Genomic DNA, 21,979 nt, shown 5'->3' with positions numbered 1-21,979 from the left:
CCCAGCAGCTTGCACAGCCCCGAGAGGGAACACAAAGCCACCTCGCGCTCCCAGGGGCTGCCACAGTCCCTGGCCGCTGCTGCTGGGTGCACTGGGCCCCCCCGGTGCCCTCCGGACAGACAGGCTGTGGGACAGGGCCTAGCCACGGTGGCACCCATTTGCCTCCAGCCAGAGAGCAGGTGGGTAGGAACAGCAGCCTTGTTGGCTGCGGGGTCTGGCCATGGAGGAACGAGGGCTCGGGGCCCCATGGGGGACGCTCAGCAGGGAAGGGCATTCAGTGAGGAATGGAGCAAGGGCCCCAGGAAGGCAATGCTCTGGGGAGGAGCAGGAACAGGTGGGAGCTCCCCCCACGGCCAGCCTCTTGCCCCCCCCAGTGCCCCCTGCAGGGAGAGTGGGGCTGGAGTAGCCTGGAGCCCCCCCCCAGTGCCCCCTGCTGGGAGAGGTGGGGCTGGAGTAGCCTGGAGCCCCCCCCCCCAGTGCCCCCTGCTGGGAGAGGTGGGGCTGGAGTAGCTCAGAGCCCCCCCCCCCAATGGCCCCTGCTGGGAGAGTGGGGCTGGAGTAGCCCGGAGGCCCCCCCCCAATGCCCCATAGGCTGGGGTTGGAGTAGCCCGGAGCTCCCCCCCCTGCCCCCTGCAGGGAGAGGTGGGGCTGGAGTAGCCCGGAGCCCCCCCCCACAGCCAGTGCCCCCTGCAGGGAGAGGTGGGGCTGGAGTAGCCCGGAGCCCCCCCCCACAGCCAGTGCCCTGCCCTGCTTCCTATAGAGCCCCCTGCTGGGAGAGGCTGGAGTAGCTGGGAGCTGCCCCTCAGCCAGCCCTTCTGCCCCACTCCCCACAGCGCCCCCTGCCTGGGGAAGAACGAGGCGGGGGCAGGGCTATACTGGGGTCATGTGGAGCCCCTGCTGGGCTGGGAAAGGCAGCCGGAGAGCGCTGGAGGGCTGGAGCCATGGGGGGCAAACGAAGGCAGCTGGGCTGGAGAGGGGTGTGAGGCCCGGGGGCTGCGCCGACAGCTGTCTGTAACCATACCCTGCTGGCCTGCACCCCCGCGGCCCCCCAGCTGGGCACCTCCCCGCCAAGGGTTACCCGGCTCTGTGCTGGGGCCTGCGGAGGGGACGGGGGCTTGGAGCTGTGCCTCGCACCACAGTGAGTCACGGGGAGGGGCTGGAGCACATCTGGAGCACATCAGGCCCTCCGCAGCGGGCGGGGATGGCAGGGTTAACGGGGCCGGGCTCTGCACACACACAGCGCCACGCAGCCGGCCAGGCAGCGCCTTAGCATGTCCCCCCTGGGCCCGTGGGTGCTGAGGGACCCCGCGTGGCTGCGTGTGGTCTGGGTCACGGCGCTGGGGCTGGGCTCCGTCTGCATCTGGGTCCTGTTCCTGGTGTGCTCCCTGAGGGGCCGGCAGCCTGTGCGCCCTGGGGCCCAGCCGCTGGCAGGTAGGTGCACTGGGCCCCCCCCGTCCTGCACCCGGCCGGCGTCTGGTCCTGGTCTGGGCGTCCCCGTGTCGCCAGCACAGGCCATGGAGAGGCCTGACCCCAGGAACCCCACCCCCCATCCCCCGCCATTACAGACTGTCCCTAGCGACACTGGGGGCCTGCCCCCACCCAGACAGGCAGCAAGGGGAGATCTACCCTGAGCACCACGGTGTCAGAATCAGGCTCTGAGAGGGGCCTGTTGGCATGAGGCTGGGTGCACATTACCCAGACAATGGACGTCACTGGACCCAGCAGCCTTCCCACAGGCCGGCCCTCATCAGTCGCCCCCAGCCCAGCCCGGACCGGCCTTGCTCACCCCCCGACCCGGCCCTCGTCACCCCAACTCGGCCCTTTCACCCTGACTCCAGACTGGCCCTCATCAGTCACCCCCAGACCAGCCTGGCCCAGTCCTCATCACCCCCGAACTGGCCCGGTCACCCCCGACCCGGCCCTTGTCACCCCCGGCCAGGCCCTCATCAGTCACCCCCAGCCCAGCCCGGCCCAGTTCTCATCACCCCTGACCTGGCCCTCATCACCCCAACTCGGCCCTGTCACCCTGACTCCGGCCCGGCCCTCATCAGTCGCCCCCAGCCCAGCCTGACCCGGCCCTGTCACCCCTGACCCGGCCCTCATCACCCTGACTCCGGCCCGGCCCTCATCAGTCACCCCCAGCCCAACCAGGCCCTCGTCACCCCAACTCAGCCCTGTCACCCTGACTCCGGCCCAGCCCTCATCAGTCGCCCCCAGCCCAGCCTGACCCGGCCCTGTCACCCCTGACCCAGCCCTCATCACCCTGACTCCGGCCCGGCCCTCATCAGTCACCCCCAGCCCAACCAGGCCCTCGTCACCCCAACTCGGCCCTGTCACCCTGACTCTGGCCCGGCCTTCATCAGTTGCCCCCAGCCCGGCCTGACCCGGCCCTGTCACCCCTGACCCGGCCCTCATCACCCTGACTCCGGCCCAGCCCTCATCAGTCACCCCCCAGCCCATCCAGGCCCTCGTCACCCCTGACTTGGCCCTGTCACCCTGACTCCGTCCCGGCCCTCATCAGTCACCCCCAGCCCAGCCCAGCCCTCCTCACCCCCGACCCGGCCCTCGTCACCCCCGACTCGGTCCTGTCACCCTGACTCTGGCCCGGCCCTCGTCACGCCCAGCCCGCACGGCCTGGCCCTGTCATCCTGATTCTGGCCAAGCCCTTGTCACCCCCCAACCCTGTCACCCCAAACCTCATCACTCCTGACCCGGCCCTGTCACCCTGACCCTGGCCCGGCCCTCATCACTCCCAGCCCTGGTCACCTCCAGCCCAGCCCTGTCATCCCAACCCTCGTTGCCCCCAGCCCTCATCACCCCGAACCCAGCCCAGTCCTCATCACCCCCAGCCCTTGTCACCCTGACCCCAGCCAAGCCCTGTCACCCCAACCCTTGTAACCACTGACCTGGCCTGGCACCTGGACTTCGGCCCTTATCACCCCAGCCCGGCCCGGCCCGGCCTGGCCCACACCACCCCCAGCCCAGCCCAGCCCTCATCACCCCCAGCCCCACTCTGTCACCCTGAACCAGGCCCTTGTCACCCCCAGCCCATCCTTGGCCCATCACCCCGGTCCTTGTCAGCCCCTGCTCCCCCAGCCCTGAAAATATCAGTAGCTGCCATGGCAGCCACTTGTCAATGTTTGTGCTGTGGCAGCGCCCAGGACCCCATCAGGATCGGGCCTTGCCATGCCAGGCACCACAGGCGCACACAGCTCACAGCTGGCTTCAGATAGGATGTAAGAAGTGAGTGTGACAAGGGCTGGGGGTGGATGGGACACGAGAAACACAGGAGAAGGGCAGGTTTGAGAGCAGCACCGCCTGTTACTATGGGTGTGGGGGGGGGGGGTGACACAGTAGGGAGCGGGGTGGACTGACCTGGGAATGTTGTCTAGTTTTACTGAGGCTGTCTGCATGGGGGATGGGAGAGCAGGGCTGACTTTACAGGACCTGAGCCTGTAACCTGAGCCAGGAGGGTGTGGGGAGAAAGTCAACACCTTTGCCTGGGAAGCTGGACAAAGGAAGGGAGCCTGCGGGAGAGGGTTTTTTTTTAGTTTTCAGTTTTGGGCTGGCTGAGAAGAGGCAGGAACCCCAAGTCTGGGGTCTAAGATCCTGGCCCCCGGAGGGACCTGGCTGAGGGGTCCTGGTTGTACCTACACGCCCTGCTTGGGACTGGGTTCCTGTCGTCTAATAAACCTTCTGTGTTACTGGCTGGCTGAGAGTCCCGGTGAATCGCAGGAAGTGGGGGGTGCAGGACCTGACTCCCCCACACTCCGTGACAGGGTGGAATCCCTGTTCGGCACTGTGGGGAACCAGTGGGATCGGTTCTTGGCCCTACACTATTTAAAGCTTTATCAATGACCTTGAAGAAACCATCAAATCAGCTGTGCTAAAGTCTGCAGCTAACCCGAGGGTTGGGGGAGCGGCACCTAACGGGGAGGATGAGTCACTGCGCTCGTGCTGGGTCTCTTGGTAAGCTGGGCTCAAGCAAACAAGATGTGTTTGAACAGGGCAAACTGAAAACGCAGCCATCTAGGACCAAAGCCTGCAGCCTGGGGAGCAGGGACTCCGGCAAAGGTCTGGGGGTCAGGGAACATGAGCTCCCAGTGCGACGCTGTGGCCAAAAGGGCTAAGGGGACAGGCGGAGCAGAGAGGTTATTGTACCGCTGTATGTGGCCCTGGGGCGAGCGCTGCTGGGATCCTGGGTCCAGTTCTGGTGCCCACGGTTCAAGAAGGACGTTGATAAATTGGGGGGGGGTCAGAGAAGAGCCATGAGAATGATTCCAGGGTTAGAAACCTGCCGTACAGTGATAGCCTCAGGGAGCTCCGTCTGCTCAGCTTAACAAGGAGCAGGTCAAGGGGCGTCGGGATCCCAGGCTGTAAGTACCTGCCCGGGGAACAGAGACTTGCTAACGGGCTCCTCGGGCTAGCAGAGGAAGGTGTAACAGGCTCCACTGGCTGGAAGCAGAAGCTAGACCAAGGCAGGCAGGAAAGGGGCGTACATCTAACCGGATGGGTAACAACCACGGGACAGCATCCCAAGGGCCGGGCTGGATTCTCCAGCACTGGTAATTTTAGACTCAAGACAGACAGGACGTTTTTCTGCTCTGGTTCCACCACAGCATGCGGGGATTGAAGCTGGGCTGGAGCAGTCAGTTTACTGATTTGCATAAAATATTGCCTGGGGAGTGGCAGGAAGCCTGGCCGTGGTGCAAGGGTTTCCCTTGTTGGGAGGAGGCGGGAGCGGGGGGCAGGGCGAGGAGCTGTTCTGGGTTATCTTTGCTTTTCTAGCCTGGCCCCAGGGCCCTGCCCCACCCTCTGCAGCTCCAAGCAGATCTCGGGGAACATGGCCTGAGCTCTCTTGGTGCCAAGTTTATGACCCCTTAGCACAGTGCCTGGGGCAATCAGAATGCCCCACCCCCCAGTAAGAGGGACAAGGCTGCTCCATCCTATTCCCCCTCCGTCTCATCCCTGCCTTAGTGCCCATATAGCAGTGGGCTCTGGGGCAGACGCAGTCCCCTTTGCACACACCCCACCTGAGCGCAGGTGCTCATGTTCTGTCACCCACCAGCCAGAATGGCAGCTTTCAATGCAGCCAGCTCCAGCACCGTGCTTGGGCACTGGGCCAGCGCCAGCTCCGAGGAGAGCTCCCCCCACCTCCCGCATGGCCCCTAGCCATGCACTGAGCCAGCCTTTTGCACAGCACAAGTGCCATGGCTGTGGGCTGCGACTTGCCCAGCTGAGATCACACCTGGGCACTGGCACCGCACGCAGAACAAGCCAGCCTGCCACTGCAGTGCCCTTGCTGTGATGTGCCGAGCGGACGGGCACTGCTGCAGGCAGAGCTGCCGGGGAGCGGGCGGGGCGCTGGGAGGACGCTCAGGGCTGTGGCTGGCTTGCCCAGCGCTGCCTGTCTGCTCACCAATCCCAGCTGGGGAAAGAAGCGGTTCCAAGCAGATCTCCTTCCTCCGGCACACGCTTGCTGCGGGACGGGTGCGTATGGTGCTGGGCGTGGGGCGAGGGAAGCCTGGGTGGCAGTGCGCCCTGTTAGCTCAGGCATTGTTCCCCATTTGCTCGGGGCTGGAGCAGTAAGCAGACCACTCGGCTCCCTGCCTGCCCCTGCTGCTACCCACAGCCGCAGGCCGCGAGGCTGGTGCTCCTCCCTGGCGGGGTGTGCTGGGGGGCGGCTCTGGAACTGCTGCCCCCTCTCAGAATGGGAGCAGCCAAGCCTGACGGGGGTGGGGTGTCTGCTCCCAGGCGTTAGTGTCTGTGGCTGTTTATCTGTGCGCACAGGGGGCCCCGGCTTCCTTCCAGCGGCTCCCAGCGCACCCTGCGGCTCTGCCGTTCCAACGCCCAGAGTAATGCGGCAGGCCAGGGCAGCCAGGCACAGCGTCAGGCTGGCAGGCCAGGCAGAGCCCGGACCAGTACGGGAGATGGGGCCGCGCTCTGAGCCCAGGGTGTGGTGTGACTCCAGAGTCGCTGAGGAGGGGTGAGTCTGGATCCCATTGGGGCAGGGCTGAGATATGCCATGGCATGCGCCACTCGGTGGCTGTGCCCACAGGGTGACAAGCACTCACGTGGGCACCGGTCGATACGTGGGTGAGTGCAAACACGAGTCACGTGGGCACGCTCTGGCACACGTAAATACATGCGCTGACACACACAGACGCCCACCTGGGCACACGCTGGCATGCGTACTCGCATGGGCATGCACTGGCACAAACCCAGTCAGCCCGGCGCTCGCAGTGGGGGGCTGCTGCAAACAATGCCCTAGCAGAGGCACGCAGTGCCCAGGCAGGGAGGGGCGGGGGTGTCTGTATCCGCCCTAGGGACACCCTGCCTGTCAAACGGGACCCAGAGTCCGGAGCGGACAGCCAGCGCGAGGAAGGGGCGTGTTGGGCGCCTGATGGGGCGGTATGGTGCACGGAGCGGTGTGGGTGTGGGGTAGTGTGCTGCGTAGGGCGGTGCGGCGTGGGGCCCAGTGCATGTGGCGGTGCAGTATATGGGGTGCTGTGGTGTGCGAGTGGGGCAGTGTGGGGCACCGTGCGTGGGGCAGTGAGCCACGTAGGGCAGTGTGGTACCATCTCAAACACTCTAACGGTTGAGTCAGTCCCGCATGTGTCCGTCTGTCCCCTGAGACCGTGTTTGCCTCTTTTCCAGGCAAGCAGTCGGGAGGCGGGAGATCTCAGGCCAGCTCGGAGGTAAGAGTCACGTCCCTTTGCACTGCTTCCGCCTCCCCGTGACTCCGGCCAGGCCAGGGACGTCCTGCTGCTGCTCAGGCTTGTTCCTCTCACAAATCATGAGGGCAAAGAAGCCCCCCGGTGTCCCCGCCCCCCGTCCTGGGGAGCAGTTCTCCCACGTCTCACCAGTTCCCGTGTGTAAATCAATCAATAACGTCCCCACCTGTGTCCCGGATGCACCGTCCCCGTCTCTCCCACCTCCATCTGGCCGCATGGTCACTGCCACACTCACTCGCTCTCTCCTCGCTCCCTGTGGCATTCCTTGTCCCCAGCTCAGCTCAGCTGCTGTCCCCGGCCCCCTGTGGGGAGCCCCCCTTCGCCGCGTCTCAGGCCTGCCCGCAGATCCCCCAGAGCCGGTGCCCTGCCCCCAGCAGGTCTGCGCCATCCCAGGGCAGGGCCACGTGCACTGGGACCTTTGTCCCGGCTCTCCAGGGGCCCATTCACAGGCCAGTGGGGCAGAGCCCGGTGGTGAAAGGCGCCTATTGTCTGGGCTGCTAATGAGGGAAGTCACTTCACCACCGCTTCATCGCAGAGCCAGCGGCTGGGCCCAGCGCAAAGCGCTTCACTGGGAGACAGTGAGTTACTGTGCACAGCCCCCCTCGCAGCCACGGTACTCGGCTGCCCACTCCCAGGGGGCAGGGCGCTGGCTGGGGGGCAGCTCCAGGCTTTCCAGCCCCGGCCTGTCCCAGCAGGGGGCGCTGTGGGGAGCGGGGCAGGGCGCTGGCTGGGGGGCAGCTCCAGGCTTTCCAGCCCCGGCCTGTCCCAGCAGGGGGCGCTGTGGGGAGCGGGGCAGGCGCTGGCTGGGGGGGGAGCTCCCAGCTACCCCAGCCCCGGCCTGTCCCAGCAGGGGGCGCTGTGGGGAGTGGGGCAGGAGCTGGCTTGGGGGGATCTCCCGGCTAGCCCAGCCCCAGCCTGTCCCAGCAGCGGGCGCTGTGGGGAGCGGGGCAGGAGCTGGCTGGGGTGGGGGAGCTCCCGGCTAGCCCAGCCCCGGCCTGTCCCAGCAGGGGGCGCTGTGGGGAGCGGGGCAGGAGCTGGCTGGGGTGGGGGAGCTCCCAGCGACTCCAGTCCCAGTCTGTCCCAGCAGGGGGCGCTGTGGGGAGTGGGGCAGGAGCTGGCTTGGGGGGGGGGGGAACTCCCGGCTAGCCCAGCCCCGGCCTGTCCCAGCAGGGGGCACTGTGGGGAGCGGGGCAGGAGCTGGCTTGGGGAGGGGTGCTCCTGGCTACCCCAACCCCGGCCTGTCCCAGCAGGGGGTGCTGTGGGGAGCGGGGCAGGAGCTGGCTTCGGGGGGGGGGGAGCTCCCGGCTAGCCCAGCCCCGGCCTGTCCCAGCAGGGGGCGCTGTGGGGAGCGGGGCAGGAGCTGGCTTGGGGAGGGGTGCTCCTGGCTACCCCAACCCCGGCCTGTCCCAGCAGGGGGTGCTGTGGGGAGCGGGGCAGGAGCTGGCTTGGGGGGGGGGGGAGCTCCCGGCTAGCCCAGCCCCGGCCTGTCCCAGCAGGGGGCGCTGTGGGGAGCGGGGCAGGAGCTGGCTGGGGTGGGGGAGCTCCCAGCGACTCCAGTCCCAGCCTGTCCCAGCAGGGGGCGCTGTGGGGAGTGGGGCAGGAGCTGGCTTGGGGGGGGAGCTCCCGGCTAGCCCAGCCCCGGCCTGTCCCAGCAGGGGGCGCTGTGGGGAGCGGGGCAGGAGCTGGCTGGGGGGGGAGCTCCCAGCTACCCCAGTCCCGGCCTGTCCCAGCAGGGGGCGCTGTGGGGAGTGGGGCAGGAGCTGGCTTGGGGGGATCTCCCGGCTTTCCAGCCCCAGCCTGTCCCAGCAGGGGGTGCTGTGGGGACTGGGGCAGGAGCTGGCTTGGGGGGGGGAGCTCCCGGCTAGCCCAGCCCCAGCCTGTCCCAGCAGGGGGCGCTGTGGGGAGCGGGGCAGGAGCTGGCTTGGGGGGGGAGCTCCCGGCTAGCCCAGCCCCGGCCTGTCCCAGCAGGGGGTGCTGTGGGGAGCGGGGCAGGAGCTGGCTGGGGGGGGGAGCTCCCGGCTACCCCAGTCCCGGCCTGTCCCAGCAGGGGGCGCTGTGGGGAGCGGGGCAGGAGCTGGCTGGGGTGGGGGAGCTCCCAGCGACTCCAGTCCCAGCCTGTCCCAGCAGGGGGCGCTGTGGGGAGCGGGGCAGGAGCTGGCTGGGGTGGGGGAGCTCCCAGCGACTCCAGTCCCAGTCTGTCCCAGCAGGGGGCGCTGTGGGGAGTGGGGCAGGAGCTGGCTTGGGGGGGGGGAACTCCCGGCTAGCCCAGCCCCGGCCTGTCCCAGCAGGGGGCGCTGTGGGGAGCGGGGCAGGAGCTGGCTGGGGGAGGGGTGCTCCTGGCTACCCCAACCCCGGCCTGTCCCAGCAGGGGGTGCTGTGGGGAGCGGGGCAGGAGCTGGCTTCGGGGGGGGGGGGAGCTCCCGGCTAGCCCAGCCCCGGCCTGTCCCAGCAGGGGGCGCTGTGGGGAGCGGGGCAGGAGCTGGCTTGGGGAGGGGTGCTCCTGGCTACCCCAACCCCGGCCTGTCCCAGCAGGGGGTGCTGTGGGGAGCGGGGCAGGAGCTGGCTTGGGGGGGGGGGAGCTCCCGGCTAGCCCAGCCCCGGCCTGTCCCAGCAGGGGGCGCTGTGGGGAGCGGGGCAGGAGCTGGCTGGGGTGGGGGAGCTCCCAGCGACTCCAGTCCCAGCCTGTCCCAGCAGGGGGCGCTGTGGGGAGTGGGGCAGGAGCTGGCTTGGGGGGGGAGCTCCCGGCTAGCCCAGCCCCGGCCTGTCCCAGCAGGGGGCGCTGTGGGGAGCGGGGCAGGAGCTGGCTGGGGTGGGGGAGCTCCCAGCAACTCCAGTCCCAGCCTGTCCCAGCAGGGGGCGCTGTGGGGAGTGGGGCAGGAGCTGGCTTGGGGGGGGGAGCTCCCGGCTAGCCCAGCCCCGGCCTGTCCCAGCAGGGGGTGCTGTGGGGAGCGGGGCAGGAGCTGGCTGGGGTGGGGGAGCTCCCAGCAACTCCAGTCCCAGCCTGTCCCAGCAGGGGGCGCTGTGGGGAGTGGGGCAGGAGCTGGCTTGGGGGGGGGAGCTCCCGGCTAGCCCAGCCCCGGCCTGTCCCAGCAGGGGGTGTTGTGGGGAGCGGGGCAGGAGCTGGCTTGGGGGGGGAGCTCCCGGCTAGCCCAGCCCCGGCCTGTCCCAGTAGGGGGCGCTGTGGGGAGTGGGGCAGGAGCTGGCTGGGGGGTGCTCCCGGCTACCCCAGCCCCAGCCTCTCCCAGCAGGGGGCGCTGCAGAGAACTTGCTGGTGCCGTGCGCTGGGGGAGCCTGCCGGCCCGGCGTCATGGCAGCAGGGTGGGCTGGGGCTGGGCTAGGGCCTGGCCGGGGTGCCCCGGGGGCACTCCCGGCTGGGACTGACAAGGCCCCTTTGCCTTGTTTCTGTCTGTCGCCTGCAGAAGAGAAGGAAGAAGGGTGCAAAGCAGAACCCTGCTCCCAGCCGGCGGGAGCAGCCCCAGGGAGCACGGGGGCCGCTGCACAAGGAGCCCAGGACAGCCAGCACACGTGTGGCAGCCCACAGAGAGGTAGGAGCCCCAGTGGGATGCTGTGGAGTGTGGGAGCTGGGACCCCCAGGATGCGGCTGGAGAGGGCGCCCTGGCACCCAGGGCAGGGTCCCGCACCCCTCGGGTAGGGGCGCGTGTTTCCCAGGTCCCCACCTCCTGCTCCGACCCTCCCGGGCTGCAGATGCTCCGAGGCATGGAGGGTCCGAGCACCCCCATGCCCAAGGCTCATGGACATGCCAGCGCGGCGTTAGGCCAGCGTGGGGCTCCTCGCTGACCAGGGGGCTGGTGCGTGCCATCCCCGCACCCCTCGGCCTCACGGACGCTGATAATCACTGAGCTATGGCTGCGGAGGGTCAGGCAGGGTCAGGAGCTGGGCTGCACAGCCTGAGATGAGACTGCAGGGGGCGCTCTCCTCCCCCTGTCAGTGCTGCACCCAAGGCAGCGCTATGGGGCCTGTGCTGCAGGGAGCTGGGTGGGACTCAGCAGGGGGCGCTCTCCCCACACAGCTGGTGGGACTCAGCAGGGGGCGCTCTCCCCACACAGCCAGTGGCGCCTACGAGAGTGCGGGTGGCCAGGACCCCTCCACCCCACGGGGCTCTCCATGCAGCCAGGCCCCCCATAGGGCCAGGTCCCTCCCCTCCCCATGCCAGGGTCCCCATGCGGCCAGGGCCCCTCCCCCCATCCGGGGTTCCCCATCTGGCACGATTCCCCCTTTGTGTGAGGGGTGAATGACCCAGCCGGCCGGAGTTGTGGTGTGGCTGGTGTGGGCAGGGGGACGGTGGGTCTGGGGATTGGTGCAGCCTGTGGCAATGGGCCGCCTAGACTCTGCAGCCAGAGGAGGGTGCACGGGGAGGCAGGGTTGGGGGATGGACTTGGCAGCCAGGAATGGGTGCAGGTATTTGAAAGCCTCAGGCCTGCCCCTTGTGTCTCTTACGGCTGGGGCTGGAGCAGCCAGAGGGCACTGTGGCCAGGCAGGAGATGGTGCTCCCTGTTCTCTGGGCTGGGGGCAGCGCACGGTTCCAGTGGTAATAGCTTCCTTGGCACAAGGGCTCTGGGTGTGCCACATCTGGCGCTTCAGGCAGCTGGGCGGCGCTGCTCCCCAACTCCGGTTCTGCCCCATTTCCCTGGCGGAGGCCCAGGCTGTGCATTGTGGCTGGGTCTGCATCTCCGGGTGCCCTTGTTCCTGCCGATGGGCGAGGGGTGGCTGATCACAGCCCTGCTAACCGCTCAGTGCTGGCTCGGCAGCTCGGACCTGTGCCGCAGGCAGGGCTTGCTGGGGAGCCTGTGGGCAGCAGGGCGCTGGCTGGTGCGTAGGTGCCCGGTGGGGCTGTTCTGGCTGCATCTCTGTAACATGCCTCTGTTCTAGCTTCTCCCCCAGTGTCCCTCGGGCTCCCGTTTGGCTGGTCCCCCGTCCCGGGGGAGGGTGCTGCAGAGCCCTTCACTGCAGCCTCCTGTCTGTCTGGGGGAGTGTCTCTGCCTTGGGGTCACTGCCCGGCAATGCAGGGGCTGGAGCAGCGAAAGGCCTGGCCTGCGCAGAGTTTTCACTGGGAGAATGGGTCCGTGCTACAGTCCTAGCAGAGCAAGCCCTGCTGTGGACTCAGGTACATTGGTCTAACGGCATCTTATCTCAGTGCAGCTTGTTCCCTTGCCTATGGGGAGAGCTACCCAGGATAACACCAATGTCCACACGTAGCTGCAGCCACACTAGGGGCTGTGCCGCTGTAACACACCTCCTTCGAGGGGGGGGCGAGATCGCTTACTCCTGGGGTGCGGGAGACAAGCTGTGAGCCACCGGGGAGAGGCAGCGAGTGTCACAGCTAAAGACGAGGGGACAGAGAGTGCCGCCCAAGCAGTGACCATGCGTTGTCAGGGCCTGTTCTGGGTGCAGGGGTCTGTTAACACATGGGGGTTTGCGAGTTACAGGTTGCTGTGATGAGCCGTAAAGCCAGTGTGGTGGTTTGAGGACGAGGGCTGAGAGATCAGCCGTGGAGCGGTCGCTGTGGGAAAAGTGCTCGCCTGGGGGTGACATCGTGTTTTTCTCTTTTCTCACTGTCCCGTGTGCGTTCACTGGAGAGCGCAGGGATTGTCTGGGGCACCCACATAGCCGCTATGGGGCACTTAGTGCTCTGGCTGAGGTGCCCAACACCCGCCTTGTCTCTCTGCTATCGTGGGGCCAACCCGGCTACAACAATGCGGCAGGTACTGCTCAGTCAGAGCAGCACCACTCCCTAGTGCAGACGAGGCCCGAGCTCCTGCAGGGCTTCCTGGCCTGGCACAGCCTGGCCCCGCACTTCCCGATGTGTCACCAACCGCAAGTCCCCAGACGGATCCACCTTCCTGCCGGGGGGTTTGCTGGGCTCCCCTCTCCCATGCCCGCTGTCCCTGGTCCTCCCCACCTGCACACTGCGATCGGAGTGGGGGCCATGCCAGCCTGCCACTTGTGCTGGCTCCTCAGGGTTCATGGGCTTGGGGCAGAGTCACAATGGCATCGCTAGGCACAGGGGAGGCTCTAGCTTTTTGGCCGCCCCAAGCAGTCATGCGCGGGAGGCGCCCCGGAGCCGCGGGAGCAGCGGACCTCCCGCGGGCATGACTGCAGAGGGACCGCTGGTCCCGCGTGGCTCGGCTGGACCTCCCGCGGCTGCGGACGGCTCGCGGGTCCGGCGGCTCCGCTTGACCTGCCGCAGTCATGCCTGCGGGAGGTCCAGCCGAGCCGCGGGACGAGCGCCCCCTCCGCAGTCATGCCTGCGGCAGGTCCGCCGGCCCAGCCTGCCGCCCCCCCCCCCCCGGCAGCAGAGGACGCCCCCTAGATTTTGCCGCCCTAGGCACCAGCTTGTTTTGCTGGTGCCTAGAGCCGCCCCTGGCTAGGCAGTGGGAGCTTCCTGGCCAGGGTCTCTGGGGGTCGGGCCAGCCTCAGTCTGTCCCACTGTGAGGCAGTAGGAACTGTCTGCATGGGGGAGGGGAGAGCAGGGGGTGACTTTAGGTGAGGGACGGGACCTGAGCCTGTAACCTGAGCCAGGCAGGGGGGTGGGGGGAGTCGACCCCTTTGCCCGGGAAGCTGGACAAAGGGAGAGGGGGAGAGAAGGAGGGGGGGGGTGAGCTGGCTGGAGGGGTTTTGGTTTCAGTTTGGGGCTGGCTGGGAAGAGGCAGGAACCCCAAGTCTGGGGTCTAAGATCCTGGCCCCCTAGAGGGACCTGGCTGAGGGGTCCTGGTTGTACCTACAAGCCCTGCTTGGGACTGGGTTCCTGTCGTCTAATAAACCTTCTGTGTTACTGGCTGGCTGAGAGTCCCGGGGAATCGCAGGAAGTGGGGGGTGCAGGACCTGACTCCCCCACACTCCGTGACAAGGACCCCTTCAGTGTGTCAGCCCCCCTAGGGTCACACTCTGTCACTGGGGTCAGCCCCTCGGCTTCACCGCCTGCGGGAACCGACCCTCGGAGCCCTTCACCCCCCCTGGGTCATGGTGTGAGCTCCCTGCTGAGTCCACCTGGACTGGACCCTGCAGTGAGACTTGTACCCCATAGGGAGCAATGCAATGCACCCCCAGTTTAGTCTGCAGTGACTCTCGACCAGCGGGGTAACGGAAGGATTTGTTAACTGTCTGGAGCACAGCGTAGGAAGACCCTGGGTTCATAGAGAGAGCGGAAAAGTCGCAGCCAAGTCCAACTGGGTCAGACTGGAGCCCAGAGACCTCCCGCAGGCTTGTTCCCGCTTCCAGCAGACGCCCCTCAGCTAACCAAACTCCTCTCCTCAGGCCTGGGGTCCACATCCCAGGCAAACATGGTCACCTGACCATCCACCTCAGCTCTTTGTTCTCCATCTGGGCCCAGCTGGCTGGTTTCCAGCAGGGGGGATTGGCCGGCCATAGTCATTTGTTGCTAGACAACCAGATGTCAGGGGCATTGTCTTCTGGGTTCCCCATGGGCATGGGGCCCAGGCAGCTAGGCAACAACCACATCTGGATGTCTGCCAATAGTAAACATCCTTCGCCCACCACCTGGCTAAATATGTAGCATATAGGGGAAACTGAGGCACACCATTCTCATCAAAAGTACCATGAGAAATTCCCACTTTGCCACAGTGGGGGTTGCTGCCTGTCACAGTGGAGGGTGATTGTGAGGCAGTGTGGCGGTGCTGAGGTGAAGGTGTGTGCAGGGACTGCCTTGTGTGAGGTGGAGGCTGATTGCAGGGCAGTGTGAGAGGTTTGCAGTGGAGGTGTGCGCAGGCGTTGCTGTGTATGCAGGGGAGTGTGATTACGAGGCAGTGTGAGGGGGTTGCAGTGGAGGTGTGCGCAGGGGTTGCTGTGTATGCGGGGGAGGGTGATTACGAGGCAGTGTGAGGGGGCTGCAGTGGAGGTGTGCGCGTTGCTGTGTATGCGGGGAGGGCGATTGCGTGGCAGTGTGAGGGGTTTGCAGTGGAGGTGTGCGCAAGCATTGCTGTGTATGCGGGGGAGGGTGATTACGAGGCAGTGTGAGGGGGCTGCAGTGGAGGTGTGCGCAGGCGTTGCTGTGTATGCGGGGGAGGGTGATTACGAGGCAGTGTGAGGGGGCTGCAGTGGAGGTGTGCGCAGGCGTTGCTGTGTATGCGGGGGAGGGTGATTACGAGGCAGTGTGAGGGGGTTGCAGTGGAGGTGTGCGCAGGGGTTGCTGTGTATGCGGGGGAGGGTGATTACGAGGCAGTGTGAGGGGGCTGCAGTGGAGGTGTGCGCAGGCGTTGCTGTGTATGCGGGGGAGGGTGATTACGAGGCAGTGAGAGGGGGTTGCAGTGGAGGTGTGCGCAGGCGTTGCTGTGTGTGGGGGGAGGGTGATTACGAGGCAGTGTGAGGGGGTTGCAGTGGAGGTGTGCGCAGGCGTTGCTGTGTATGCGGGGGAGGGTGATTACGAGGCAGTGTGAGGGGGTTGCAGTGGAGGTGTGCGCAGGCGTTGCTGTGTATGCGGGGGAGGGTGATTACGAGGCAGTGTGAGGGGGTTGCAGTGGAGGTGTGCGCAGGGGTTGCTGTGTATGCGGGGGAGGGTGATTACGAGGCAGTGTGAGGGGGCTGCAGTGGAGGTGTGCGCAGGCGTTGCTGTGTATGTGGGGGAGGGTGATTACGAGGCAGTGTGAGGGGGTTGCAGTGGAGGTGTGCGCAGGCGTTGCGGTGTGTGGGGGGCAGGGTGATTACGAGGCCGTGTGAGGGGGTTGCAGTGGAGGTGTGCGCAGGCGTTGCTGTGTATGCGGGGGAGGGTGATTACGAGGCAGTGTGAGGGGGTTGCAGTGGAGGTGTGCGCAGGCGTTGCTGTGTATGCGGGGGAGGGTGATTACGAGGCAGTGTGAGGGGGCTGCAGCGGAGGTGTGCGCAGGCGTTGCTGTGTATGCGGGGGAGGGTGATTACGAGGCAGTGTGAGGGGGCTGCAGCGGAGGTGTGCGCAGGGGTTGCTGTGTATGCGGGGGAGGGTGATTACGAGGCAGTGTGAGGGGGCTGCAGTGGAGGTGTGCGCAGGCGTTGCTGTGTATGCGGGGGAGGGTGATTACGAGGCAGTGTGAGGGGGTTGCAGTGGAGGTGTGCGCAGGGGTTGCTGTGTATGCGGGGGAGGGTGATTACGAGGCAGTGTGAGGGGGTTGCAGTGGAGGTGTGCGCAGGCGTTGCTGTGTATGCGGGGGAGGGTGATTACGAGGCAGTGTGAGGGGGTTGCAGTGGAGGTGTGCGCAGGCGTTGCTGTGTATGCGGGGGAGGGTGATTACGAGGCAGTGTGAGGGGGTTGCAGTGGAGGTGTGCGCAGGCGTTGCTGTGTATGCGGGGGAGGGTGATTACGAGGCAGTGTGAGGGGGTTGCAGTGGAGGTGTGGAGGTGTGCGCAGGCGTTGCTGTGTATGCGGGGGAGGGTGATTACGAGGCAGTGTGAGGGGGTTGCAGTGGAGGTGTGCGCAGGCGTTGCTGTGTATGCGGGGGAGGGTGATTACGAGGCAGTGTGAGGGGGTTGCAGTGGAGGTGTGCGCAGGCGTTGCTGTGTATGCGGGGGAGGGTGATTACGAGGCAGTGTGAGGGGGTTGCTGTGGAGGTGTGCGCAGGCGTTGCTGTGTATGCGGGGGAGGGTGATTACGAGGCAGTGTGAGGGGGCTGCAGCGGAGGTGTGCGCAGGCGTTGCTGTGTATGCGGGGGAGGGTGATTACGAGGCAGTGTGAGGGGGTTGCAGTGGAGGTGTGCGCAGGCGTTGCTGTGTATGCGGGGGAGGGTGATTACGAGGCAGTGTGAGGGGGCTGCAGTGGAGGTGTGCGCAGGCGTTGCTGTGTATGCGGGGGAGGGTGATTACGAGGCAGTGTGAGGGGCTGCAGTGGAGGTGTGCGCAGGCGTTGCTGTGTATGCGGGGGAGGGTGATTACGAGGCAGTGTGAGGGGGTTGCAGTGGAGGTGTGCGCAGGCGTTGCTGTGTATGCGGGGGAGGGTGATTACGAGGCAGTGTGAGGGGGTTGCAGTGGAGGTGTGCGCAGGCGTTGCTGTGTATGCGGGGGAGGGTGATTACGAGGCAGTGTGAGGGGGTTACAGTGGAGGTGTGCGCAGGCGTTGCTGTGTATGCGGGGGAGGGTGATTACGAGGCAGTGTGAGGGGGTTGCAGTGGAGGTGTGCGCAGGCGTTGCTGTGTATGCGGGGGAGGGTGATTACGAGGCAGTGTGAGGGGCTGCAGTGGAGGTGTGTGCAGGGGTTGCTTTGTGTTGCACTGGAGGCCATTGTGAGGCCGTGGAGATGTGTGTGGGTGTTGCCGTGTGTGCAGTGGAGTCGGGCCTGGGGTCAGTGTGAATAGGCCAGAGCTCAGTAGGGTGTTTCCTGGAGCATGGGCGTGCATGGAGGAGCTGTCTCTGGGTTCGCTTGGGGTGGGGGCACTCAGTGTTTGCACCCTGCAGGGCAGGGCTTGGGGGCTGGGATGTGCCCAGAGCCAGAGATCTCGGCTGGGAACTGGGGCAGGTGTTGAGGCTGGGCCCGGAGGGCGGGGAGGCCCAGAAGGCAGCAAGGACCCTGCTTGTGGGCCCTGCTTCTGAGCCCTTGACCAATACCTGCATCCCCATCTCTGGCTGTAGGAGAGGGCCCCTTGCTGGTGGGCTCTGTGGGTCTCCCCTTGCCCCACCTGCTGCCTATTGCCATTGGGGTAGGGTAGGGGAGCACTGCAGGCAGAGTGACCCGGCCAGGGAGCGGATCTTGCCTCCACAGTTGTGATGAAGGAGAATAGATCTGTGTGTGATGTGGGAGCTGCCTCTCCCTGTGATGTGATGGGAGGGGGGCTGCAGTGTATGTATAAGTGAGGTGTGTGCAGGGTGCAGAGTGTGTGTGTGTGATGGGGTGCAGTGTATGGGGAGCGGAAGTGATGGGTGTGCAATGTGTGTACAGGTGAGGGGTACAGTGTGCGAGTGCTGTGGTTGTGTTCAGTGTGTACGCAGGGAGTGTAGTGTGTGTGTAATTGAGGGGTGCAGTGTGTGTGTGGGGCACAGTAACAGGGTGAGGTGTGTCCAGTGTGAGATGGGGTGCAGTGTGTGGGTGGAGATGCAGGATCACAGTGGCTTGTGTGCAGTGTGGGGTGAGATGGGGTGCAATGTGTATGGGGTGCAACATGTGGGTGGGGGTGCAGTGTCTGGGTGGGGTGCAGTGTGAGATGAGGTGGAGTGTGTGGGGTGCAGTGTCTGGTGGTGGGTGCAGTGTGTGTGTTGGGTTGTTGTTTCTTCTTGGGGGTGCAGTGTGTGTGAGGTGCAGTGTGAGATGGGGTGCAGTATCTGGGTGGAGGGGTGCAGTGTATGTGGAAGCAGTGAGTGGGGGAGCAATGTGAGATGGGGTGCTGCATGTGGGGTGCAGTGTGTATGTGGGTTGCAGTGTGAGATGGGGTGCAGTATCAGGATGCAGGGGTGCAGTGTATGGGGGAGCAGTGAGTGGGGGTGCAGTTTGAAATGGGGTGCAGTGTGTGGAGGGTTGCAGTGTGAGATGGGGTGCAGTATCAGGATGGAGGGGTGCAGTGTGAGATGGGGTGCAGTGTGTATGTGGGGTGCAGTGTGAGATGGGGTGCAGTATCAGGATGGAGGGGTGCAGTTTGAGATGGGGTGCAGTGTGTGGAGGGTTGCAGTGTGAGATGGGGTGCAGTATCAGGATGGAGGGGTGCAGTGTATGGGGGAGCAGTGCGTAGGGGTGCAGTTTGAGATGGGGTGCAGTGTGTGGAGGGTGCAGTGTGAGATGGGGTGCAGTGTATGGGGGAGCAGTGAGTGGGGGTGCAGTGTGAGATGGTGTGCAGTGTGTGGGATGCAGTGTGAGATGTGGTGCAGTATCAGGATGGAGGGGTGCAGTGTATGGGGGAGCAGTGAGTGGGGGTGCAGTTTGAGATGGGGTGCAGTGTGTGGAGGGTTGCAGTGTGAGATGGGGTGCAGTATCAGGATGGAGGGGTGCAGTTTGAGATGTGGTGCAGTGTGTATGTGGGGTGTAGTGTGAGATGGGGTGCAGTATCAGGATGGAGGGGTGCAGTTTGAGATGGGGTGCAGTGTGTGGAGGGTGCAGTGTGAGATGGGGTGCAGTATCAGGATGGAGGGGTGCAGTGTATGGGGGAGCAGTGCGTAGGGGTGCAGTTTGAGATGGGGTGCAGTGTGTGGAGGGTTGCAGTGTGAGATGGGGTGCAGTATCAGGATGGAGGGGTGCAGTGTATGGGGGAGCAGTGAGTGGGGGTGCAGTTTGAGATGGGGTGCAGTGTGTGGAGGGTGCAGTGTGAGATGGGGTGCAGTGTATGGGGGAGCAGTGAGTGGGGGTGCAGTGTGAGATGGTGTGCAGTGTGTGGGATGCAGTGTGAGATGCGGTGCAGTATCAGGATGGAGGGGTGCAGTGTATGGGGGAGCAGTGAGTGGGGGTGCAGTTTGAGATGGGGTGCAGTGTGTGGAGGGTTGCAGTGTGAGATGGGGTGCAGTGTATGGGGGAGCAGTGAGTGGGGATGCAGTGTGAGATGGTGTGCAGTGTGTGGGATGCAGTGTGAGATGCGGTGCAGTATCAGGATGGAGGGGTGCAGTGTATGGGGGAGCAGTGCGCAGGGGTGCAGTGTGAGAGGGGTGCGGGGAGGCTGCTGGACCCCTGCCTCATGCAGACCCTGGGAGGAGTCTGGGCACGGGGTGGCACCATCGGGGGCATTTGCCTGGGGCCGGGCTGAGAGCCCAGCAAGGCCCAGCCAGGGGAAGGGTGCCTGCCTCGGGAGCTGGGGAAGAGCGGGAGGGGGGCACAGGCAGGCTGTGTGCCCCAGGGAGGCCAGGAGGAGGGCAGAGGACAGGGAGGAGCATGTTTCCCGCTTCCAGCCCCTAGCTGTCCTGTGGGAGGGGGCAGTGCAGGGGCTGGTCATCCCTCCGCTCACCTGCACTGCAGCCCCCTGCCACTAGGGGCCGCTCTGACCCGTCAAGGCTGGCAGCAGGCTGCACAGACACGGGACAGGAGAGTGAGGGTGGCAGCCAGAGATGGGGCAGGATGGGGCTTATGCAAGGGGGTGCCGAGAGGAGTCATGTGGGGGGCATGGGCAGGGGCTTGCACTGGGGGCATCTGGGCAGGGGTTGTGCAGGGACATGAGCAGGGGCTTGTGTTGGGGGATGTGGGCAGGGGTCGCACAGGGGCACAGGCAGGGGTTGTGCAGTGACATGGGCAGAGGTCGCATGGGGGCATGGGCAGTAGTTGTGCAGGGCACGGGCAGGGGTCGTGCGGGGGCAGGGGTCACACAGGGGCATGGGCAGGGGTCACACAAGGGCACAGGCAGGGGTTGCACGGGGGTTGCACGGGTGCACGGGCAGGGGTTGCATGGGGGCACAGGCAGGGATCATGCGGTGACATGGGCAGAGGTTGCACAGGGGCACAGGCAGGGGTTGCACTGGGCAGGGGTTGTGTGGTGTCATGGGCAGGAGTCGTGCGGGGTACGGGCAGTGGTTGCATGGGGGCGCGGGCAGGGGTCGCGTGGGGCACGGGCAGGGGTCGCACGGGGTACGGGCAGGGGTCGTGCAGGGGCGCAGAAAGGGTCATGTGGGGCATGGGCACAGACTAGCACTGGGCGGACACTGGCAGGGGCTGTTCAGTTAAAATCAGGTGCCTGAAATGGGTCTCATAGTCTCCAGTCTCTGGCCAGCCAGCAAAGCGGCTCTGTGCCAGCCCAGCTGCCATCCAGCCTCCAGGCCTCGTGCCCTCCAGGGGGCTGGAACTGGCCCCACGCTGTGGCCGGGCCTGTCTTGCCCTGAGACGGTCCTGGTGAAATCGCTGGCATTAGCGCTGGCGGTGCCACGCCAGTTCCAGCCCAGCAGGAGAGGCCAGAGGAGCACCCGAGCACCCTGCTGGCGTGTAACCCAGTGATGAAAGCTGGGCTGTGGCTGGGTGCTGGCTGGGACTTGGGAGCACCTCTGCCACTGACTCCCCGGGTGACCTTGGGCAGGTCCCTTGGGCCAGCGCTTCCCACATGCCCTGGGCTGGCTCAGGGCTGCTGTCCCTGGGCACCGAGTGCTGGAAGCTGTCCCACCAGGCCGCCCGAGCCTGAGGCTGCTGTCCCGGAAAGGCAGGCACCTGAATCAAAGGCCACTCCAGATTGTTGGCTTTTCTCTGTGTCCCCGCTGCGAAATGGGGGTGAGCCCCCCAGTGAGAGCGCGCCGGGGGGGCCCTGCAGATAAAGACACGGCTGTCCCGTGGCTGCCCGGGGTCATGGCATGTGGAGCATGTAGCATGGCCTCTGCTGTGAGGCGATAGCGCCCTGGGTGCTGGGATCGGGGGGAGGACCCAGGGCTGGGGCTGCAGGGTGAATCCGGAGTCAAGGGGACTCACGCAGACACGGAGGTAACGTGGCATTTGGCACGTTCACTAATTCAGGGGGACTGGGCTGTGGCCGCACTGCCCAGATCAGCACAGGGCTGTGAGGGGCACCAGCACAATGACTTGGTGGGGTGGGGGGGAGGTGTCAGGTCAGATGGGATGTTAGGTCACCCCATCTGGCCTCCTGCCTAGTGCCCCGGACGCCTGGGTCCAGCCCCCAAGTGCTGGGCTGGCCAGAGCAGCCCGGCCCCAGGTGAGCTGCTCCAGTGGGTAGTTACCGTCCGTCACTGCTAAGACCCGGCAGCTTAGCTCCAGTCTGAGCTTGTCTAGCTTCAGCGTCCCCCTGGGCTCTGGCTCTGCGCGAGGAAAGTGCCGTCCGCTGGCAGAAGGCTCCTCCCCAGGCCCCTCGGTGGCTGTAGAGTGGGCTGGTCTCCTCCCTTCTGGATGAGCTCAGCAGATGGCTCCTGTGCCCTCTCACGCCCAGGTGGGCTTTTCTGCCCTCCAATCGCCCCTCCTAGCTCCTCTCTGAACCCCGCCCGGTTTGTCAACATCCCTGGTGAAGTGGCAACATCCGATCTGGCCCCAGCATCCGGAACTGGGCTGCCCTGGGCTGTGCACCGTGTGCTTACAGCCTCCCCTGCGAGCTGGTTACCGAGCGAGCCCCGCAGACAGGACTGACCGGCCCGGGGCTGCCAGAGCTGGGCCACGGGGGCGCATGGCCAGGGGCGGCTCCAGGCCCCAGAACGCCAAGCGCGTGCTTGGGGCGGCAAGCCGCGGGGGGCGCTCTGCCGGCGCCGCGGGGGCGGCAAGCCGCGGGGGGCGCTCTGCCGGCGCCGCGGGGGCGGCAAGCCGCGGGGGGAGGTCCGCCGAAGCCGCGGGACCAGCAGACCTCCCGCAGGCGAGCCGCCGAACGCAGCCTGCCTGCCGTGCTTGGGGCGGCGAAATGCCTAGAGCC

General features: G+C 65.9%; 1 protein-coding gene across 1 annotated transcript in view; it reads left to right on the top strand.

Moving 5' to 3' along the window:
* The first annotated feature begins 792 nt into the window (after positions 1–792).
* The window catches only part of LOC123362584, a 33,973-nt gene continuing 12,786 nt past the window's right edge, over positions 793–21,979 (top strand). The window contains exons 1-3 of the mRNA XM_045002969.1: positions 793–1,431; positions 6,658–6,698; positions 10,154–10,279. Of these exons, the coding sequence (XP_044858904.1) occupies positions 1,272–1,431; positions 6,658–6,698; positions 10,154–10,279 (327 nt within the window). The 5' untranslated portion in view covers positions 793–1,271. The remainder of the gene's footprint in view (positions 1,432–6,657; positions 6,699–10,153; positions 10,280–21,979) is intronic.

This window comes from Mauremys mutica, chromosome 2, assembly GCF_020497125.1.
Source record: "Mauremys mutica isolate MM-2020 ecotype Southern chromosome 2, ASM2049712v1, whole genome shotgun sequence".
Taxonomy (NCBI): Eukaryota; Metazoa; Chordata; order Testudines; family Geoemydidae; genus Mauremys; species Mauremys mutica.
Note: the sequence above shows the minus strand (reverse complement) of the source record. Positions and strands in the feature narration are given on the sequence as shown.